General features: G+C 41.3%; 1 protein-coding gene and 1 long non-coding RNA gene across 5 annotated transcripts in view; both read right to left on the bottom strand.

The window, feature by feature from the left end:
• On the bottom strand, nucleotides 1–11,532 carry LOC147171826 (catenin beta-1). Its single transcript, XM_086077791.1, has 17 exons — nucleotides 11,360–11,532; nucleotides 6,716–6,767; nucleotides 5,223–5,450; nucleotides 4,878–5,131; nucleotides 4,542–4,780; nucleotides 3,919–4,120; nucleotides 3,694–3,838; nucleotides 3,483–3,586; nucleotides 3,201–3,335; nucleotides 2,885–3,088; nucleotides 2,633–2,791; nucleotides 2,389–2,508; nucleotides 2,154–2,304; nucleotides 1,626–1,747; nucleotides 1,486–1,546; nucleotides 899–1,149; nucleotides 1–706 (listed from the first exon to the last, which is right to left on the bottom strand). Exons 2-16 carry the CDS (start codon nucleotides 6,726–6,728, stop codon nucleotides 935–937), a joined length of 2,352 nt encoding a protein of 783 aa, XP_085933917.1. The 5' UTR covers nucleotides 6,729–6,767; nucleotides 11,360–11,532; the 3' UTR covers nucleotides 1–706; nucleotides 899–934.
• A 5,095-nt stretch (nucleotides 11,533–16,627) lies between these two features.
• The window catches only part of LOC147171825 (uncharacterized), a 34,324-nt gene continuing 29,107 nt past the window's right edge, over nucleotides 16,628–21,844 (bottom strand). For 3 of the 4 annotated variants that reach the window (XR_015095288.1, XR_015095290.1, XR_015095289.1), the window contains one exon: nucleotides 16,628–21,113. This is a non-coding gene — a long non-coding RNA (uncharacterized LOC147171825). The remainder of the gene's footprint in view (nucleotides 21,114–21,844) is intronic. The other variant, XR_015095291.1, reaches the window with a different exon arrangement.

The raw sequence follows: 21,844 nt of genomic DNA, 5'->3' as shown, positions 1-21,844 counted from the left end.
TTGAAATAATGAGTCCATTTTATTGTTTCAGAACACAACAGGCTACAGCAACCACCTCCTCCTCCAACTAGACTACCCCCCATCAGCTAAGCCAGCTACACCCCCCCCCCGCCCCCTTTGGAACAGCAGAGACACCTTAGTGTCCACCTTTTAAAGCACGAAAATAGCTCGATATTTGGACCATGACTTCCCATGTTTTATACAAAAGCTACACAATGTTACAATGCAACTGATTTACCTTAGTGTTTTGGACACCATTTAAAATGCGGTCATGTACATTACTTGGATGGAGCATTATCACCAAAACAAAACACTACTTTGAGACCAAAAAAAAAAAAAAAAAAAAAATACAAACAAAACAAATAGGTATAATTTGGAATAATGAAATTTGGAGGGGGAAAAGCAAGCTAAAAGCATTTTGTACCATTACGGACTTCAAAGGGAAAATGTAAAAACAAAGGATAAAAATGGAAAAGTACATAAAAAGGTTATTTGAAAAGCAAACAGATCCAAATCCATGTGTGGCATCAGGATTTCAAGTCAACCAACCATCCTCTGGTTCAACCCAGAAGCAAACTTTGTCACTCAAATTTGTCCCAGTGGAGCTCCTATAGATAGGATGGGTCATCGTCAGGCACTTTCTAAAACCCCGCCTCCTCCATGTGGGAGAATCAAGATGCAGGTTCATCTGGATCACATAATACAGCTGCAAAGAAAGGAGATTGTGAGATGAGCGATGATGTGAAACATCAGGTGAGAGACAACAAGACCACCCAAACTAATCAAGCAGCATATGTGTGGCAATTAGGAGCACAATGCAAGCATGCAGCAGCCTCAGTGACTTCATATTTTCCCATCAGGCCAACATGCACCCAAAATGGATCCGAATCCATCTTACCTAGTAGGAAATGTTGAGTTATGTTGGTCTTGGTATTTACAAGTCTGTGTCAAACCAGGCCAATTGGTTGGAATCACCAGGTGGTAGGCCTTCGATCAGTTCCTGGGAGTGTCCCAGGTCAGGAAGCCCCTCAACTGGGGGGTAATCCTGACCGGGGTGGTGGCCCCCACCCAGATCATGGTCCATCATGGGCTCCATGCCCATCGAGTCTGCACCGTAACCTGCCGAATGGAAGGAACGGTAGCTTGGATCTGGTAGGGGGAAGGAGTGGAGGGCAGGAGAAGTAGAGCAACTGTTAGAAGCATGTTAACAAACCAAGCGCTCACACAGTAAGTACTAGGATCACAGCAAAGAAACAAACGCACACCCAATGGATCAACTAAATGATGCAGTTTCACCAGCAGAAACCCAACACTGAAGCTATTCCGTTGGCCCACATACAGGGCAGTTAAAAACAGACAACTACTTTCTCCCTGAATGAGACAGACCCTCCAAGTAGAACTCCCAACAGAGGTGACCCTCTTGGGAACCATGTGACCATTGAACAATGGGACTGGGATCATTTGAATAGCAGGGATGTGACTTACCGTCCTGCCTGTAGGCCAGAGGCTCCCCCTGAGCACCGATGTCCAGACCGAGCTCTGCAGTCTGTAGAAATGACCAGAGTTGCATAAACCTTACACACAAACGTGTTCAAATAAAAAGATGACTGGGGTGTGCTTCCTACTTCGTTCCAGGCCATGGGTTCCGTCCTGAAGAGCGAGCTTGTGAGTTCGACTGAGAGGCGTTTCTTGTAGTCTTGAGGTTTGTCCTCCGACATGCGGAACAGAACAGCTGCTGCATATGTGGCTGCGAGGAGACGTGAGGTGACAGTTTAGCTGAGTGACAAGTAGACAGTGAGACACTCGCATGCTTTGTTGGGCACACGCCCTTCCTGACACAACCCACCCCAATAGTTTCCTATTCAGGCTTGTACAGTATATCAATATTTCCAAATATTAAATTAAAGGTCATTCTTTGACAGTGTTCTTAGTTTTGTCTGTCCTGTTAAATCTAAAAGGTAAAAATTCATCCGTGACTGTTCCTTACCTAAGTGCAAGGAAGGCCATTACAGTACTTTTATTGCTCTATTTTCTTCTTCTTTTTTTTTATGTCAATCAAGCGGCAGTTTATCTAAAGCTTGTTCGTAACTCAAATTTTGCTTGACAACACGCAGCAAATAAATAGACTGAAAAGTAATCATGTACCAACGTACCAACTCCTTCATTGCGGCTGTGCAAGAGCTCTGTGAGCGGGGCGGTGGCTCCCTCGGCCTCGATGGCCTCAGCAGCCTCTTTGTCCTGGGCCAGTTCGCACAGGACGCCCGCTGCCACGCGCTGAATGTTCTCAATGGGAGAATACAACAGCTGCACACAGATACACGAGATGTTCAAATCACCATCGAACTTTAGTCAAACTGCAACAGAAAAAATTGTGACTTGACATTGTACCTGTACAAAGAGTGGAATTGTGTTAAGTCCTCGGATGACTATTCTGTTGTGGACATCTCTGGCAAGGATGTGAAGGGCTCCTGTGCAACCTTCCACAATCTCCTCCATGCGAACTCCCTCCTAAAAACACGCGGTTACTCAAGACACACAGGCCTTAAACTTGTCTGGAGAACAGCACCAGTTTGGAATGACCAGCAGCTGTGTACTGGTGTTATTGATGCTCATGTTGCTGGCATGCGCTCACCACAAACTGCTGCTGCGTGCCACCCATGCTGGTGCGTCTCTGTGTGTCCTGGTGTGCTCTGACCAGCAGCTGAACCAGTCTGGGAATGGCTCCTTGCTCCCTCAGAGGAGTGTGGTTTGCAGGGCACAGCGCAAGGTTACGGATCAGACCAACTGTAGCCTAAGGGAGTAAACACTTGAATGTCACACACACGCCTTTCAATAATCAACAATAATCACAGTGGAAACCTGTGACAGGTCGGCATGTTTGTACCTTAATGAGTGGCCAATGTGATGGCGGGTGCAACAATTTGACGACAACTGGCAGCCCATAATGCAGCCTGACTGCATTCTGGGCCATCTCAGCATCCTGGTGTCGTGATGTGAGGTGACGCAGGGCGCAGATGGCCGGTTCTGTGATGTCTTCCCTGTCTCCGGCCCGAAGAACGGTGCGAACCAGAGCCTCAATACCACCCACCTACATGGGAAGAAAATGATACAAGAAGCAGGATGAGGAAATGCACTATAAGCGCAAGACTTTGTTTAGTCAACAACAAAAACATTTTAATCTTCACCATGTGAGTACCAACCTGGCAGACCATCATCTTGTTCTTGTAGTTGTTGCAAGTCAGGTTAGACAGGATTCCGGCAGCACAGGTCACCACATTAATGTCATCACTGCCAAGGAGTTGCACTAGAGTTCCCAACAGACCTTCCATACCCTCCTGAAATACAAAAGTTTCCAGTTAGCATGGCAAGAAGAATGCAACAACAGTATTTTTTAAACATTTCAGTTACTTGCATTGACTGCGACCACTACAAAAACTGCAAGTCCTAGTCAAGAATTGAATGTCCGTTATGGGTGCCTTCACCTGTTTGGTGGCAGCATCTGATAAGTTCCTGAGAGTCCAGAGACAGTTCTGGACCAGTCTCTGGCTTGGGTCTGTCAGGTGGAGTCCAAGAGCCTGCATGCCTCCTGAGCAAAGAGACAAACACAGCACATTAAAAATAAATAAATTACTCCAGTTTCGTGCTCCTGCTGGTTGAGGAAAGGTTGTTGGTGGCTTTCGCGCTCAAGCATACCAGCTTCTACGATGGCAGGTTTGTTACTGGAGCAGACTGACAGGACTTTGAGTACTCGACTTGTGGTCCACAGCAACTTCTCATAAGTGTAAGTTCTCATGATGTTCACCAGTGCTTGGGGGCCCCCACTGGCCAGGATTATCAACTAGAAAAAAGGACAAGGTTTTAATTTCAACAAGCTCATCTGATATTTTCAAAGCTCAGCTGACAAGGACCCAAGCTCACCTTGCTTTCCTGGTTTCCATAGGCCAAGATTTGGAGACAATCAGTGGTGATGGCCAGGAACTTGACATTTGTTTTGTTGAGCAGGGCCACCATTTTCTGAAGCCCACCGGCCAAACGAACGGCCATCTTAGCTCCTTCCTGGTGCAGGAGGAGGTTGTGAAGGGTGGTGATCGCATAGAACAGGACAGAGTCCACTGGTGAGCTGCAAAGCAGAAAAGGGATTATTGGATTACAATACAACTGGGAAATAGGAACTGGATTTTAAATTGTTTTCCTCTCACCAACGACTGTTCAAGAGGCGCAAATTGCCAATTAATTTTGCTGCCCACCCCCGCCAATTGCAACATTACATTACTTACCAGTCAATAATGTTGGTTATGCAGTTGTTGTCAACACATTTCAAGAACAGGCCTCTATTGTGTGTAAACAATATATCAAACGTCTCCCTTGCAAATTTACCAACTGGAGACATACAAATTAAGTTTAAAAAATGAAAATGTTTACGTTTGCACTAAATCAAGTATTTTTAGCCAGCAACAGTAACTGACCATTCTTTTACACACCACATCCTCGACTTTTATTTCAAATATCAAAATAGCCTTTCGAGCAATTTTCCCACCTACCCAAGCATTTTGACTAGCGCTGGGATTCCTCCAGACTTGAAGATAGCCAGCAGTCCCTCTCTGTGGTGAGAGAGGTTGTGGAGAGTCCCCGCAGTGCAGCGAGCCGTCTCCACGTCGTTTGTGTTCTGCATTGTCCTGACTATGGCAGACACCATCTGAGGGGAGCGCATGATGGCGTGACGGGAAGCTTCTTTTTTCGATAGCTGATGCACCATCACTGCTGCTTTGTTTACGACAACCTAGGAGGAGGAAGACGAGTGACATTATTTATTTATTATTGATCAGTGACGACAGAGCGTTCGTTGTACAGCATGACACGTCGTTAACGATAACTACCTGGTCCTCATCATTGAGTAATTTGGTGAGCTCCGGTATGGCTCGGGTTGCGAGCTCAGCATCATCCTGATAGTTGATCAGATTGACCACAGCATGTTTGAGCATTTGTGAAGGTTCTGCTAGTCTCTGGACGTTGGTCGGATTTGTTGTGTCATATTGTGTGGAAGGAATCTGCATGCCCTCCTCAAGAGTTTCTGGGAACATTGCTGCACGCACCCGCTGGGCACGGGTCATGGCGTACTGACCATCCAAGTCTGAAAGAGATAGGAGGGATTTTTTTCCCCCTTCCCAAATACACTTTGACAATATTCTAAATTATTACCAATGGTGGCTCTTGGGACTCACCTTGGACTTGATCCTGTGAAAAATTTTGGTTGAAGCCCTGCTCCCACTCATAAATGACTTGGTTGTTGTCAAGGTCGTCATCTTCGGGATTTCCTTTCCCACTGAGTGAGGGCGCTGTAGTCGTGGCTCCTGAATGGATGCCTGAATCCAGGTAGGACTGTTGCTGCCAGTGGCTGACTGCTGCCTTCCGGTCAGGCTCCATGGCCATGTCCAGCTCCATCAAATCAGCTGCAGGGAGACATGAGCATATAAAAACAGGCAACACTGGTCTGATCAATTTGGCACAGCAGAATTCAAGAGATAAACTGGTACATTTTGGTAATCCATGTTAATCCTTTTAAATACAACACTAGGATGGAGAGAAATTGGAGTACCATTTTAGGATTTGTGAACAGTGTTTTTTGAGCTTTTGTCAAACCCAAATATCAATGTAATGATTTACACATTATTTTTTTTTTTGCTAATAAAAGAAAAAGTAAATGGTAGAACAGTTTTTCCTGGCTCAAATTGAAGCAGAGGTGGTATCATCCTGACTATGATGGGTGACTACCAATAGTACCAAAGTCTTATTTTAATGTATCGGTACTCACAGCGGTGACCGATACCAATATCGGCCCCCCTTCTGCGGCCGATTTACGATCAGGGAGAAGAAAGTTGAAATAATATGAATACAAAGTTGCCATTAACTTCATGCAATTTTATGGAAAAATAATATATTGGGATATATAGGTCTTTCTTTAAAATCATCTGTCATTTATGGGTGAGGAATTTTATTTACTAGTAGTATCGGTATTTGTTATCAGTAGCAGTGACTAGTGTTGTTCCAAAACCGATACTGGTATCGGTATCGGCAGAGGCCCCGATACTGCATTAAAACAGTGGTATCGGTAAGTACAAGTAACATGCAGATACCATTAATTCTGACGCCAATATAGAACTTTGGATGCAGCATCTTGTGTCTTGCTCATGCCCGACATTCACTGATGTGTGACATGTTCACTGCATGCTGAGCTAAGATATCCTATTGGCTCTTGAATGCTCTGAACCAATGGCAGGACAGCTTTTTCACATCGAGAACAAAAACAACTTTGGTATCGGTATGGTATCGGCTGATACTGCAAAGCTGGGTATCGGAATCAGTATCAGGAGCCAAAAAACGGTATCGGAACAACACTAGCAGTGAATATAAGAGTTGCATATCGGTTGGGAAAAAAGTGCCATCGACCATTCCTAATCCTGACCATGTCCCATTACGTGCATGTATTCTGTAAATTCAACTGACTCGCTTTAATTTTTTACAGGCAACATATAATAATTCTATGTTTGAATAATAAGACTATCATCATGTTAAAGCATTCATTCATTATCAGTCACTCAGATTGGAGGTGGCCGCCTCAGAATTTTGTACACAGGAAAAACTCCCTGGATAGTAAGGTAAGTAAATTTTTGGTGTGCATGTGCAAGGGAGACACGTGCTTCAAGTTTCAACTCACCCTGGGAAGCCATGTTCCTTTCCTCAAACCACGGCCGTCACAGCTTCCTGATCTGAAACGCACAGGAAAACACCATAAGCCTCAGTGACCCCTCGCTTCCTTTCTTTCCCGACTCATTGTTAATGATTACACCAAAAACAACTGCAATGTGCACACTTCATGCAAATGGAATCACTGTTGTGGTCTCTGCTGAAACAGACAACCTTGTGGTGCCATCTTTTCGTCTTTGTATGAAATCCACCCAAGCAAATTGCAGTTTGTATACAAGGCCCACATTAAGCACCGCAGCTAGGTAGTACTTATGTAAATGAGGGTGGGAAATGGCTCACTTGGAAGGAAAATAAGCAGTGGGAGAGAAAGGGCGTGCGTGTTCCTCCACTGACTTTGAAGCAGAAAGTACACATTTCAAATTAACACTGTGGCTTTGTTTTAGACCGCTATGCCAAATAATTTGTTACATATGACCAAAAACCAAGAGTGAAAGAGGGCACAGCATCCAAAACTACACACGGCCAAAGTATCATCCCCATGGAAAGTTTATACAATTCCAAGAAGTCACTGACACCATGAAATCTGATTCAAAGGTGGTTCAGTTCTGGGAGACGATTACAACTCTTGTCAGCGCAAAAGAGTGCACCACTGATAGGAACATGAGCCAAAAGTCAAACAACTCTGGTTTCCTGACAAACATTCCGTTGGAAATGCAGCACTTCAAAAATAAACAATATCCAGACGATGAAGGAAGCTGCTGTGGTAAATTGTTTAATAGTGGCTGTTTAAAAAGAACTTGAGATCTTAGCAGCTAGTTGTTAGTCTAAATGTATCACTTTCTAGAGAATATGCACATGCCTGCGCCAAGTGCATATTTGCCCAAGACTCACAATTTTCTATACTTTTCCTTAAGAGATAATGTACTTATTCCACATCCAAATTACTGCTGCACGATTATGACAGTATAATAATATCATCATGTTAGGGAAAACATCTGTATTTTTGTTGCTCTGCTTTTCAACAAATGTATGAAAATTTTCAGTGCAAAATGAAACTAAAATGAATTGACTAAATTACAAATAACAACAAAAAAAATGCCAAAGAATTTATAATTTAGGCTCCCGTTTCAGAGTGTGCTGGCTTGTTATTTAGGAACCTTAATTGAGCCTTAACCCAGATAGTTGGTTGACTACTGGTGAGAAAGTGATGTGCAGCAGAGCCTGCAATTTTAATTTCACCACGGCAGCCAGAATGGTGATTACGATTAAAATTTGGAAAATGGGATTTCACAATATTTTCTTTAACACTTACTGTAAGTAAAAAAATAAATAATAATAATAATAATTTTGGAAATCTAATGTATCGGCACTTGGTATCAGTGAGTACTGAAGATTTGAGTATCGTATCGCAAAAAATAAAAATAAAAAGTGGTATCGAACATCACTAATAATAATATTTTTTAAAAGTTCTCAAAGTTTCTACCCCTGCCAAAAAGTCCAGCATTTCTCAATTACACAACTTGATCCCAAGGACCAGGCCATGTGTTAAGACCACCAAACTAGTAAAATAAGGTTGTTTTTTTTCAAATTAAAGGTTACAGGTGGAAAGTCTCAATAGGTTTTTTAATTCACCCCGCCTAAGAATGTCTGCATTAAAAGGTAGGGAAAGTTTTTGTCTATAATACCACATTGATCAAATCTCGCAAACTGAATTCTCGCGGTATGTGTTCAAACACGAGAACCCATCTTGTACTGCTCCCGCTGATCCATTTGGAACTGACCTTTTTTAGGTTGGACCAATCAAGCGTTGCTTAGGGCTGGACTTGAAGCTGTGACGAAATCAAGAAGCCCGAAGCTTGGAAACAAACGAACCAAACATGGCGACACTGGTGGACGAATGCATGGACACATGGAGTTCCCTCTTTTTAGCACTTTTGTTTTGACACCAACAAACTTATCTCCCCCCAAACAACAAACAGTCACATCAACTCTAACGCACTGTTTCCCATTAAAATACTGCCAACATGCAACCATTAGGCTTAACTCCTGCACTGAATGACTTCTCTTCACATACCCAAAGGACCCAAATTCAACTGCAAAACTAAAACAATCTCAAGTCAGGCAGTTGGTATGTTGTTTCATCCCACACAAAAAGCTCAATTCTAATTCACTGTTCACACGCCATCCTGTCAAGCTTGAGAAGCTAGAACTCACTTACCCCAACCCCCCTCTTTAATGGGAGCCATATGTGCAACACTAGACTTCATACAAATCAAAGCAACAAATCAAAGCAACCATTCACACTGGTGGAAAAGTGGATCTTTGCATCAGGCTTTGAAAGACGAGCCAAAAAAAAGGCCCAGTCTTCAATTGACAGCAAACAAATGGTAGCCTTACCCTCCAGCTGAACAGACTAAACCATGAACCAAGTCAAGGCAGTACAAGCTTCAAGTTCCAACAAAAACTGAATGGGGGTTTCTTTAAAGCCAGATGTGAGGTCTACAATTCAGATCTGGTCTAGACTAGAAAAGCCATAAAATACCACGAGTCCTTAGTGTCACAAGGCAGTCCGACTGCATCAAAGCCGTAAATTGTGTACTTCTGCTACTACCGTCTTTAAAAAAGAACAAAGTTAATTGACATATGCCTGGTGTTTATTTGTTGCATTTATGAATGAAACTCTATCAATGGAAAATAGAATAGAGAAGATTATTCCACTAGCGTGTCAAGCCCACAATGGTGTCCAACTAGGGACACTTACATTTTCTGCAGAATCAATAATATCTCTCACAATGCATTTAAAATGTAATCAATTATCTATTGCCTAGCAGCTTTTATCTATCGATTGGTTTTTAGGAACTTAACCGCTGAAAAGGAAAACTGCAATAAATTGTGGAACCGTAAACACAGATCGCAATAACATAATGATTCCAAAGTAATTTATAAAAAAAATGAAAATAAAACTAACATTGATGGTTGTTAGCAGAGCCTGGTAGTAATATTATAAAGTGTGAAAGTAAGAATGTTTAAACAATTACAATTCTAGTGCTATACATGTATTCATTCAACAAGCTGCCTTTAAGGAAGGCGCAGGAGGTCAGAGCTGCTAGATGCAAGTTGGTTGAGTGTTAGCGAAGCAATGTGCAGGGTCAGCAGCCTCACTGCTGGCTGCCATATTACTATACAATGAGCTCAATAGCTGCAGCCTCTGCAACATAAGGTGGCCGTCCGTCTCCAGTGCGGGATGATGGATGGCACAGAAAAGCAGTCAACTGTATGTACTCAATCTTTTTTGCTCGGATACTGTCCACATATTCTAATGTAAAAAGCATAAAATTTATATATTTGAGTCAAAATCAACTTTATAACATTGTTCTTCGCATGCGACTTTGTTGGTACACTACAATGCAGGCCACGGTTCAGTCTTTTAAAACTCATGCCAGACCATTTAATTGACTTATTTTAAAAAGTACTAATACCAAAATATGTTAACTATTAAAAGTTAATCATGTAGTGTAAAATAACATTCAGTGTGGACGAGGGTTGAAATTGTTTTTTTTTTATATCTCAAGTAAATTTGGCTTTTTTCGTTTAATTCAACCCAGATTCGTTTATCTTCCCCCAATTTACCGATTTTACATAATTGTGATTTAAATCAATGATATACTTTGTAACCCCCCCCCCCCACACACACACACACACACACACACGCGCGCGCGCACGCACAAAATTACGCCAATGTAGAAAATTATGCCTTCGCAAAAGTCGCTATTTTGTGAATGTTCGTGGCAAAGTGTGATAACTCTTGAAAGCTCTCGCTCCGACCAACCTCAACCATGTAAAGGAGCCAGCCGCATAGGTTACTTTGGTTGATAGTCCAACGCAGCCGCCCCTCTGCCACAGCTGCCGGCTGGCCCGACGTAGTTGCTCAAACACTCCTGACTCGAATTTCATACTCAGGCTCCACCTCGTCTTCCTCCAAAGCAACAACGGCTGGGAGGAATGTGTGGGGCTTTGTTTAAAAAAAACGACACGAAAACACGCTGCCGTTAATAGAGTAAGCATTTCAACATTGTCCATGAAAGGTTTTGGTTCTGTTGAAAATGACTTGACTTCAAATACGGAGCGTAGCGATTAATTACACACTCAAACAAATGTTTGGTGAAACTTATTTTAACTTCGTTACGCCGAGTAGATAAAGTAAAAGACATGCCCACGCATAGCTTGAGCAAAGCGAAGCGACCATTGGTGCAAAACCACTTAACCAAAATGAAAAGGGGAAAAAAAAAATCCTAGAACCATGAGTCACTAAAGTGGAATGTGGCCAAAAATCTAGGTGGCAACGATAGCTTCAGTGGACTGCTGTAGGGCTCTGTCCTAACATCCGAGACCAACATTGCAGTTTAGGTTATATTTAGTCGATGTATACCGAATTCCCCTACACGGAAGTTAAAATTAAATTCAATTTAAGAGTGACAACATGTCATTAATAAATAGCCATTATCCCCGGGACGTGGTGCCTGCTATGTCCCAAACGGAAGCCATGAATGCAGCAGCTGAGTCCCGACCGGCTCGTGTTGAAATCCCGGCTCGATTCCGGTTGGCTCTCAGTGAGACGCGGACATGATCAGTGTAGTTTAATTTTGCTTCCTACCCGTATAAAAACGCAGCAAATCCTCGAACTTGGATTTAGACGGAGGGGAAAAAATCAATCTGTAAAAAGTCGAGGAAAAATGTGCCGCCGGTAATCAACGGGAACCCCCGTCCAGTCCCTCCGAAGTCAGTCAATCACGTCTCGTCCAGGAAGGTGCTGACTGGAAAATGTAAGATGGCGGCTGGTTTATATAGACCGCAGAACGCCTCGCAGTGGTCATGTATCCTGCCGTTAGCTTGGATAAAATAGAAACGCAAATCAGTAAATTTAATCTCTTTGACAAATTAAGACATTGGTAAATAATAACACAATATACGGACTGTATAGGTTTTCAAATTACGCTAAATGAAAATGGAAACCAGCAAAAACTATGAAGATCTATAACTTGAGTATGAATACACAATAAAATCAAGTTTCGGCAGACTGAAAAGAGGAGACGTGATTCTCTTCCTAAATCAAACCACTTGAAATGTGTAGAAAAGGAATGGAGGACCAAAAGTGCCATAATTAAATAAATGAATACACCATTAAATAATAAAATAAATGTGTCATTAATTAATTAAATGTTTCATTTATTAATTAAATACGAAATTAAATAAATAAATGTGTTATTAAATGTGTCATTAATTAATGAAATTACCTATGATTATTTGTGTGTGTGTGTGCGTGTGTGTGTGTGCGTGTGTGTGTGTGTGTGTATGTATGTGTATATATATATATATATATATATATATATAGTTCATGGTCACTGTGTTGCGGTGTTTCATGAATTAATTTTATCTGTCAAACTCACCAATCAAAGTTTGGTGGGCAGGTCCTAACACCTGATTGGTCACCCTGCTCACCAAGTCAAGGCAAATCCATTACAGAATAATGAATTGATACAGAGTGAGTAGCTAGTAAACACAATTCAATAGGCTGGGTGACACTATTGACCTCAATGGGTGCGTTACCATTAGACTCAGATTTACGCTCTCATGAGGTGCTTTTTGAGACGTGTTGAAATGGAAGTCACTTTTTTCGCATTTCCTGTTGTCATGTGACCTCGCCGGGTAAAAGGAAGAAAAGGAAGGTGGAAGTATAGGGCCACTCGCTTTTGTGTCGGAATTGCTTCCTGAGGGGACAACAAGTCTTATTGAGCCAAGGCTGCCGCGGCTCCATACACACATTCTATTTATTCTCATGACGTTCATGAGGAGCCGTTAGCGTGACGTGACCGCCTACAAGAACTGCAAGATCTCGCGAGAGTCGAGGCGGGACATTACGAGAACTACGCCTCACAAGCAAATCAGTCTTCAATGGAAACACCTACAAGTCAAAACTGTACTTTATGAAATAGTAGAAATATCGCTTTTATTTTTATGTTGGTTTTGCACAATAACAAGCCTCGATCACTCTATATCAGCAAAAAAAAACATCACCTTAGCCGCCATGTTTCTAACCTCTTCAGGCCAAAGCAGTCGATTAGACAAGATTTGAGTGAATCAGCCCCGCCCACTAACTTTGACGGGCGAGTTTGACAGATAAAATAAATTCATGAAACGCTCCAACACAGGAACATGAAATGAATAAATACAGAAATAATTATATATATATATATCTATTTATATATGTAGGTAATTTAATTAATGACACATTTATTTAGTTATTGGTTTATTTAATTCCATATTTAATTAATAAATGACACATTTAATTATTTCATGACACATTTATTTAATTATTGGTTTATTTATTTCCATATTTAACTAATAAATGACACATTTAATTATTTCATGACACATTTATTTATTCACTCTGGTTTCCTCCTTCATTCTAAAGACATGCATGGTAGGTTAATTGAACACTCAGTCCATAGGTGTGATTGTGAGTGTGGATGGTTGTTCTCTGTGTGCCCTGCGATTGACTGGCAACCAGTTCAGGGTGTACCCCGCCTTTTGCCCAAAGCCAGCTGGGATAGGCTCCAGCGCCCGCCGTGACCCTTGTGAGGACAAGCGGTTGAGGAAAAAAAAAATTATATATATATATATATATTAATTATAATACAATTGTCGTTATTGTGTTTTACATCCACATCAAAGTTTAGAAGTTAGTTATTAAAGTTCTACAGCAGTGGTGTCCATACGGTTCGGGGGTTATTTGCGGCCCGCCATCCATTTTCTACCGGCTTATATAGACCTTTTCTAGATATACTATTGACAACAATTATAGTAACCAAATTTCTCATTATAGTGCCTCACAAATTAAGATATTTCAGTGTCAAAAGCAAAAAATGTTTTTTTTCTCCAGTAAAAAGAAGAAGAAGAAAACAAAAACAAAGAAAAAGACAAAAATACTATCCTCTACTTTCTGCTGTCTGTGTCATGGTCTGATTTGTGAACATCACATTAATTACGAACTAAGATCCTCAAGTAACTTTAAAAAATAATAACAATAAAATATTGCTGATTGCTCTTGCTTTAGTTCTTAATGTAAGGATCTATTCTACTAGGATATAGGGCTGTAGGCCACCCCAAAATGAGGAAAAATTATTATTTTTAAATTGCCTTATCATCTTTAACAGGTGTTAAAAATAACAGCAATACCCCCCACAAAAATAAGTATACAGTAATATATATTGCTTGATTTATTGGAAAGTCGGACAATGTCAAAGTGGCCAATTTTCTCTATTCAGGTCATTCTAGAATTGGAGGACATTTTACGTCCCACACATCAAATTTCAAATAATCCATATACAAAATACTAAAACATGCATTTTCTGAGTAAATTTACTTGTTCTGAGACCAAATCTAAAATAAAATTAAAATAAGAGAAAAGAAAAGAAAAAATAAGAGAAAAGAATGCTTGAAAATAGTTTTAACAATACGAAATAAGTTTGTACCCCCTAAAAATGCCACTTTTCTCATATCCCACCCCCCAATGACAAATTGAATCTCAAATAAAACAGTTAAAATGAAATTGAAAATGCCTAACCTCCAAGCGCCCCCCGTACACACACACACACACACACACAATATTTTTATTATTATCAAAATTCATTAAAATGTGTGTCCCACAACATGCACGCAACCCTGTTACCATAACCTGTATTGTATAGCATGGTAGAAGAAGAAGAAAGCAGTCTATCACATGATGGGCGTGATATCAGTTTTCTAAAAGAATAGGTAGAGCAAAGGTATGTCCTCACTTTTATTTTTTATATCTTTTAACATACTTAGCCGTGATTGAATGTCTCACTGATGCAACCCTGTCCTGCAAATCATAGGGTAAGTAAGACAAGGATAGCCTACATTTGTTTTAAATAATTTTTTGGGACCCTTGTGGTCAGAGCCGCTACCTCTGTAGAAATGTTTAAATCTCGACTATTTATATATTATTATATATTATTTTTACACTCTTGCATTTGGCTGTATTATGTTACCTGTTGACTGCCGCTGCTCACTTTTACTCCCTTCTCCCCAGTTTGGAGAGGGAGTTAGCCGCCACTGAGCGAATTGGATGTTGCTGTACGGATTCTGCACCAATTAACCGGGACAATATCTGAGGCAGTTGGAGTTGTTGCCATGGAGATTTCTGCATGACCAACCAGGCCTAGTTCCCTGATGGAGTCTTTTTGCAGTGCTTCAACTTATTAAATGGGCCCTCACACTATTTTGGTTAACAGTGTTTAGCACCACATACTGTGTAAATTGTTGTCAATTCGGCATCCATTGCAGCCTGGTCATCCTGGAAGGTGGATTTCCACATTTGCGGCCCCTTCTCAAGGTTTCTTATTTGTTAGGTTCGCGTATGCCACCGTGAGGTCCCACAGGGCGCCGCAGCTGGGGAGATCCATGAAAATTAGCCAGCTCACGTTCAGAGTCACCGCCATGGGCCAGGAAGAGGAGTGGCCCGCGGTGACGGGCCCAAAGACACGACTCGACTTGCATACCAACCTTCGGCGCACGCAGACCCCCTCCGCCCGCCCTGGTGGTGGGGAGGCGCTGCACACGCGCAGACACATTTCCTAGTCCTCTTTGATTGTGCTTCTTCCATGCGGAGAACTAGGCATTGAAATTTACCACCGACAATTTAAAATCTGAACAATTTTGAAGGAATGTTATTGTGTACTCATTTCTTCATGCCCAACCCTTGTAAAAATGTGCAAGTATATGAAGCCAGAGGAGGACACTTCCGTCTCTCTGTCGGCCCCATCGTTGTCAGATGCTCACAATTTTGGGGCAAATGCTTTATGATGCTAAGCCTCTACAAAATACACTGACTTACTGGTAATATGTTTTGTTTTTTCTAGTAATTATTTTCGATTTACCTCTTTCTTGATTTGTTTGTACTTTGTTATATATCTTCCTACCGGTTTGGTAGCACCTTTTGTTCTTGTTTTTTTCTCTTTTGTATTTCAGAGAGAGAGAGAGAGAGAGAGAGAGAGAGAGAGAGAGAGAGAGAGAGAGAGAGAGAGAGAGAGAGGTGGTACACTGGTAGGCCTGTCTTCTTAATGTGTAACTGTATTTTCTTAATCTTTGTATGTTTTTTAAATATTTTGTTTATTTAAAAAATATTTTTATTTGTTTTTTAAAGAGTGGACCCTGAGTCTGGAATAAAATTGAAATTGAAAATTGAATTTAAATTAAGCTTGCTTATTTTGCTGCATGATTTTTAAAAATGTCATTAGATAATAAAATTTTTATTTCTTTAGGTACACATTAAATATAGAAATAATATCGATATCGCTATATTCAACATATATTGCATGTTTTTCCAATATCGTGCATCCCTAGTATCAATACTTATTTTTTTGACTGGCAAGGACAGAATGATCAATACTGATGGAATGCCCACCTTTGTCAGTCATTCTTAAAATAGTGGTGACGAAGTGATGACGGAAGCGTGGGTAAAATAAAACAACAGACCAGATTACAGGTTGGTTTGGTTTGAAAAAAGTGGCGGACTGAAGATGGCACCGACGAATGACGAACCATCAAAAATATGTAAAATGCCCGCCTCTGTATATAACATTCTCACATTTAAAAAATCAGTTTTCAACAACAATGCCAGATGGGGGCATTACATTTGTTGTCCTTCTAGATAGTATAAAAAGGTGAAACACTGGCAGTGTGCAAGGAAAGTGGAAGGTTTTTAAATGTGGAAAAAACAAAGCACAAAGTTAATGTGAGTAAGACAACTCCTTTATTATGAAAATAGGTCAAAAGTCAGAACAAGGCAAACAAACTGGAAAAACTGAAGAGGAAATGATGACAATAGACCACGCCACAGGTAGAACACATTCAGTAGGAACATAGTTTCCCGCTTCTATTCTGATATCTCTCATTGCATGCCTGCATGTGTCATTTTGTTCAATGTGTGTTTATGTGCAATGCAAAATCCAGTGTATATAATGCAAGGTGTAAGATGAATCCTTTGAGATGTTATAATCAGTATAATAAAAATGAACCTGCCTGGTTTTGGAATGTGGAAGGAATGCTCCACAAGAGTGCCTTATTTAACATATGATCCTCACAACTATGAGGCAAACATGTTCAGAATCATCTTTATTAGCGAAGTATATAAAAACTCAAGGATTTGTGTCCGGTAATGTGAGCTACGGATTGTCCAATCCAATCCACTGTATGGGTATGCAGTTTGATACAGGCAAAATAACTGGATCGGTATCGGATTGTTTTTTATTAGAACCTGTCCGAGCCAGTCCATGAGCCCAAACTATCATACATCCTCAAATTAACTTTGTGTGTCAAATCATTGCACAGACGAACTGTCGCCATGGCGCCGTATGTGCACATTTCTTCTTTGTTGGTCTCAGCAACTTCTTCTTTGGGTTGGTGCCTCGTCTACAGTTGCTGACCCCAAGAAAGAACTGGTTGAGATCAATGAAGAAGAATCGCAGACGCACTTGCACATAGCTGTTTCAAGGCACAGCAACTTCTAGCCATGTTCAAATGCTCATTCCTAACCAAAAACATCACCAAAGTAGTGTTTTCTTCCATTCGCCCCTCTATGAGTAATTCAAGGTCATTCTGCTCTCCAAGCACCAGCCCCTCCCAACCTGAAAAAAACGCGCTGTTGGCACTTTTTGACGTCATTAGGAGTGGATCCTCCCCCACACCGCTTCTGCGGACTAAACGCACGCCCAGTGACAAAAACAGCCTTTATCAGTAAGCATTCTGTCCAAATGAATTCAAAGAAATCAATTAACCTTCACATTTGTAATGCCAAAGTGCAATGAAATGACAATTGGCCATCTTAAAATCCCAGTTCTGGCTGATACTTGTGTAAACTACAAGTCTAATTTTTGCACTGCTGAACCTATCTGGACAGCTGGTGTAGCGGTTAGTGTGCTTACCCTGTAAGCCGCAGCTTTGTGGTTCACAACCAGCTCTAGTGTTTTTTTTCCTTCTCCTTCTTCTTTCCTCTCGCTTCTTCCTTCTCCTCCCCTCCTCCTTCGCGATTTCTTGTGACAAGGAGCCGTTTTGTTTCAAATGTTTATTGAAGAATTGGTGGCTTGCATGGCCATTTAAAGGAGCTTTCAAACGCAGAGCCCCAACAGTAGACTGCAGCCAGCTCGCCGGGGGCGCAGCAAGCACACGGGGAGAGGCGGGGTTTTACTGAACCGGGTGTTTTACTTCCGCATTAGAAAACTAACCAACAAAACACCTAATATTACATTAAAAATTAGATCGCCCTGGTGTCAAAGGTAAGATTTAATCATTATATGCCTATAGTGGAAGGGCTTAAAATATCGTGGCGTAATCCCTTTAACTTGGTTCAATTAATAAATGAATGGCCACCTCAGTGCAAAGGAGGTTGCACGATGTGCAGACCTGAAGTACAACGTGTTTGACGAGCTTCGATTGTGCCTTAGCCAACAGCGTTCTTTACTTCAGTGAAGTCAAAATTGGGTGAGTTATAACCATTAAAATACATTTATCGCCAAAATTAAGGCAGTTTACGGGCTGCTAAAAAATATTGATGGCTTTAGTTTGGACACCCCACAATATATCTCTAGCTGTAGTCATGCCTGCAGTTTTAATAAAGACAGCAATTATACATGACTTCAGTGTGCTTTCCTTTTTGTTGGGGACCAGGTTAGTTGTTGTACAGTGAATGTGGTGTTTTTACGTATGAAGTATATTACACCCATGTTGTATTAACACCTTTTAGAGGGACCAAAAAGAATCAGATCGGTATTGACTAATCTTCAAAGCTGCAGGATTGGTATCGGTATTGGATATGAAAAATAAGTATTGTCGAGCTACAATAGTCTAGCAGTTAAAAGCAACTATGACAAAGACGTGACACATAAATAAGTACAGAAAGTCTATACATAATGTAAGGATACCATTAGTGCTGTAGTGCTGACCAAAGACAGCTGTGCAAGTGACGTTGAGAGTCATCAAGCAAAGATAAAGTGTGCAGTAGTGTGTCAATTACAACACAGTGACGTTGTGCAGATGATGGAGATAATCGTCGTATCATTTAAAGTGACCAGTAGCACAGTAATTGTGATACAACTTTTAATATGCAATGATGATCAACAACAGTCATACAAATAAGATACAATAATTAATGCAGTAATACTATCACACAGGGATTTGCAAAATTTTGAATCAACTGTCTAAGAGTAATGCCTGCTGGTTTTACTGTGCATAGTAAAGCGCTTACCTGAGGGAAAGAACTGAAAGAGGTAGTGACCCAGGTGTCGAGGGTCCGAGAGGATTTTGCCCACCCTTGTCATGGTTCACGCAGCATGCAAGTCTTGACGAGTGGGTAAGGGGACACTGATAAAAAAAAATTCAGCACCTCTACTCTGTTGCAGTCATATTTTTTCCTTGCGGCATGAACAGGCCAGACTGTGATGGACTGTTTCAATGACTGCTGTGCTGTCTCAACAGCTCCTGTGGCAGGCCATGCTTCTCAGAAAGTACATCCTCTGCTGGGCCTTTTTTTAGGATGGAGCGGATTTTTCCTAAGTCTACGATCTTCATTACAATGTTGCGGTATCGTATCGGATTGTTTTTATATTACAACTAGTCCGATCCAATCCATAAACCCAAACTACATCATATCCTCAAATTCACTCCGCATGATATGTCATCGCACAGATGAGCTATCGCCATGGCACAGTAAATCGAGACGCTTTGAGTTTTGACTCTGTACCGAGCCGCCTTTGTATCTTCTGCTCCATCCTTCCCTCACTCGTGAACAAGACCGCAAGATGCTTGGGGCAGGGTCTCATCCCTGACCCGGAAGGGGTACTCCACCCTTTTCTGACTGAGGACCGTTGTCTCCGATTTGGAGGTGCTGACCTTCATCCCACCCGCTTCACACTCGACTGCGAACTACTCCGGTGATTACGCCTTGATGAAGCCAGCAGTACCACATAATCTGCAAAAAGAGATGCAATACTGAGGTCACCATAGGAATTCTGTCCATAAATGTTATGAATAGAATCTGTGACAAAGGGCAGCCTTGGCGGAGTCCAACTCTAACGAAACAAATCCGACTCACTGCCAGCAATGCGGACCAAACTTTGACAGGTGGTGCAGGGACCGAACAGCTTGTATCAGGAGGTTTGGTACCCCGTACTCCTGAATAACCCGACATAGAACTCCCTGAAGAACATGGCCGAACGCCTTCTGCAAGTCCACAAGACACATGTAGATTGATTGGGTAAACTCTCATGCACCCTCAAAGACCGTACCAAGGGTGTAGAGCTGGTCCACTGTTTCACGGCCAGGACGAAAGCCACACTGGTCCTCCTGAATCCAAGAGTTGATTTACAGACGGACCCCCCTCTCCAGGACCCCTAAATTGACCTTACAGGGAGGGTGAGGAGTGTGATCTTGAAAAGGGGACCACCAACCTGGTCTCCACTCCAGTTACTATTAAAAATAAAAACTAGCTACTGTATAATGAAAATTAGGGTGTACTTTGCCTTTTGCCTAAAGTCAGCTGGGATAGGCACACCAGTAAACTTGGTGAGGATAAGTAACAAGAATGGATGGCTATCATAGATGAAATGCAGTTTTTCTTAATCTAACCAGATGGTTAAATTTGTAGCTACAGTCAGTAGGAGTTTGATACTATGCGTATCATCTTATTTTGTCATATTGTCACTGTGTGGTAGCTTTATGTGTTCACTGTTCATGTACTAAATTTTCTTCCGGTATTGCTATCGGGCAAGCCACACCCACTTTCTTGAACGAAAGATAGTTGGACGGGTAACTCGGCTGTTAAAAGCTACAGTGAGTTGCAAAAGCATTCATACCCATGAGCAACACTCAATTTATTGGCACAGAACAACGGAAAGGTGTGTTTCACCTGTTTGCATGAAAGGAAATCCATCACTGTTTTAGTTCATAAGCACTCTAGAGATTGCATAAGTATATATTTCATTATTGCAAAAGTATTCACACCATTACACCAAAGTTGTTATTTTGAGTCAAAAATGATTGCCCACTATTGCAACACAGTCAGAAGCCTGCATTTAGTCACCTGTGACACGTAGAGGCTTGATTATTCCTTATAAACTATGCCCAATAGACACCTGCCCACAGTCAACCCATGCTTGTCAGCAGACAACAGTCATGAAGTCCAAGGAGCTGTCATAATAATTCACAAAGAAAGTTCTACAGAAGCATAGAGATGGACAAAGCTATCCATCCATCCGTCCATCCATTGCAGGTTCATTCCATGTGCCAAAAAGTACTGTTGCATCACTGGTCCGGAAGTGGACGCGCCATCACTGCAAAAAGCAAGAGGAAACTGCTCAGGGAAGCGAGAGAAAACCCCTCCGTAAGACCTGAAGAAGTCTCTCCAGGTTGCTGGTACTAATGTCCACAATATTCTGCACTTACACAAGGAAGGGCGCTATGGGTGTGCTTCAAAGAAGAAGCCATAATTGAAAAAACAACATCTCCAGAATTGAATGAATTAGTGTTAGAGTTTTACAATTTCCGATTGCATGCAAGGCCATGAAGGTGTCCGAATGTGAACAGATGAACGAATTCCTGAATGTGATTAGATGAATACATTTGTAGGTGGGGCCAGTGCAACCCCGAGTTGTTACATTTCCTTAACAGACATCTGTTGTTGTGAATTGAAGTGTATTCAAGTGGCGAATTAATAAATGTGTGTACATTTTTCCCACACAATAAACTTTCTGAATATTGGATTACTCGGAAACAATTGTCCCTTCACTCTTGCAGAACAAAGTCAATGTGAGTGTTATTGATTTAATTAATCAGGTTTAATTGTTTTTAAGACATAATATTTAGCAATGTTATATGGGTCAAATTTCATCCTAATTAACCTGGTTCATCACAGTACAACTCTCGGCTACAGGTCATTTGAAGTTAAACATTCAATTTAGTTTCATCCTGTCAGACTAATCCAAAATGCATATGAAATGGCTGTGCATCTAAAAGGCTGTGCTGAAATAACACAGCTTTTCCTGTTCCCAAAGTCTCCACTGAA

Source organism: Leptonotus elevatus, chromosome 6, assembly GCF_054856555.1.
Source record: "Leptonotus elevatus isolate MCC_2025b chromosome 6, RoL_Lele_1.0, whole genome shotgun sequence".
NCBI lineage: Eukaryota > Metazoa > Chordata > Actinopteri > Syngnathiformes > Syngnathidae > Leptonotus > Leptonotus elevatus.
This window is presented reverse-complemented; position numbering and strand designations above follow the sequence as displayed.

Coding starts and splice junctions, on each gene's coding strand:
- LOC147171826 (XM_086077791.1), bottom strand. Junction 1,547..1,625: donor AACCCATGGCCTGGAACGAA/GTAGGAAGCACA, acceptor TCATTTCTACAG/ACTGCAGAGCTCGGTCTGGA. Junction 1,150..1,485: donor TCTGGCCTACAGGCAGGACG/GTAAGTCACATC, acceptor TCCCCCTACCAG/ATCCAAGCTACCGTTCCTTC.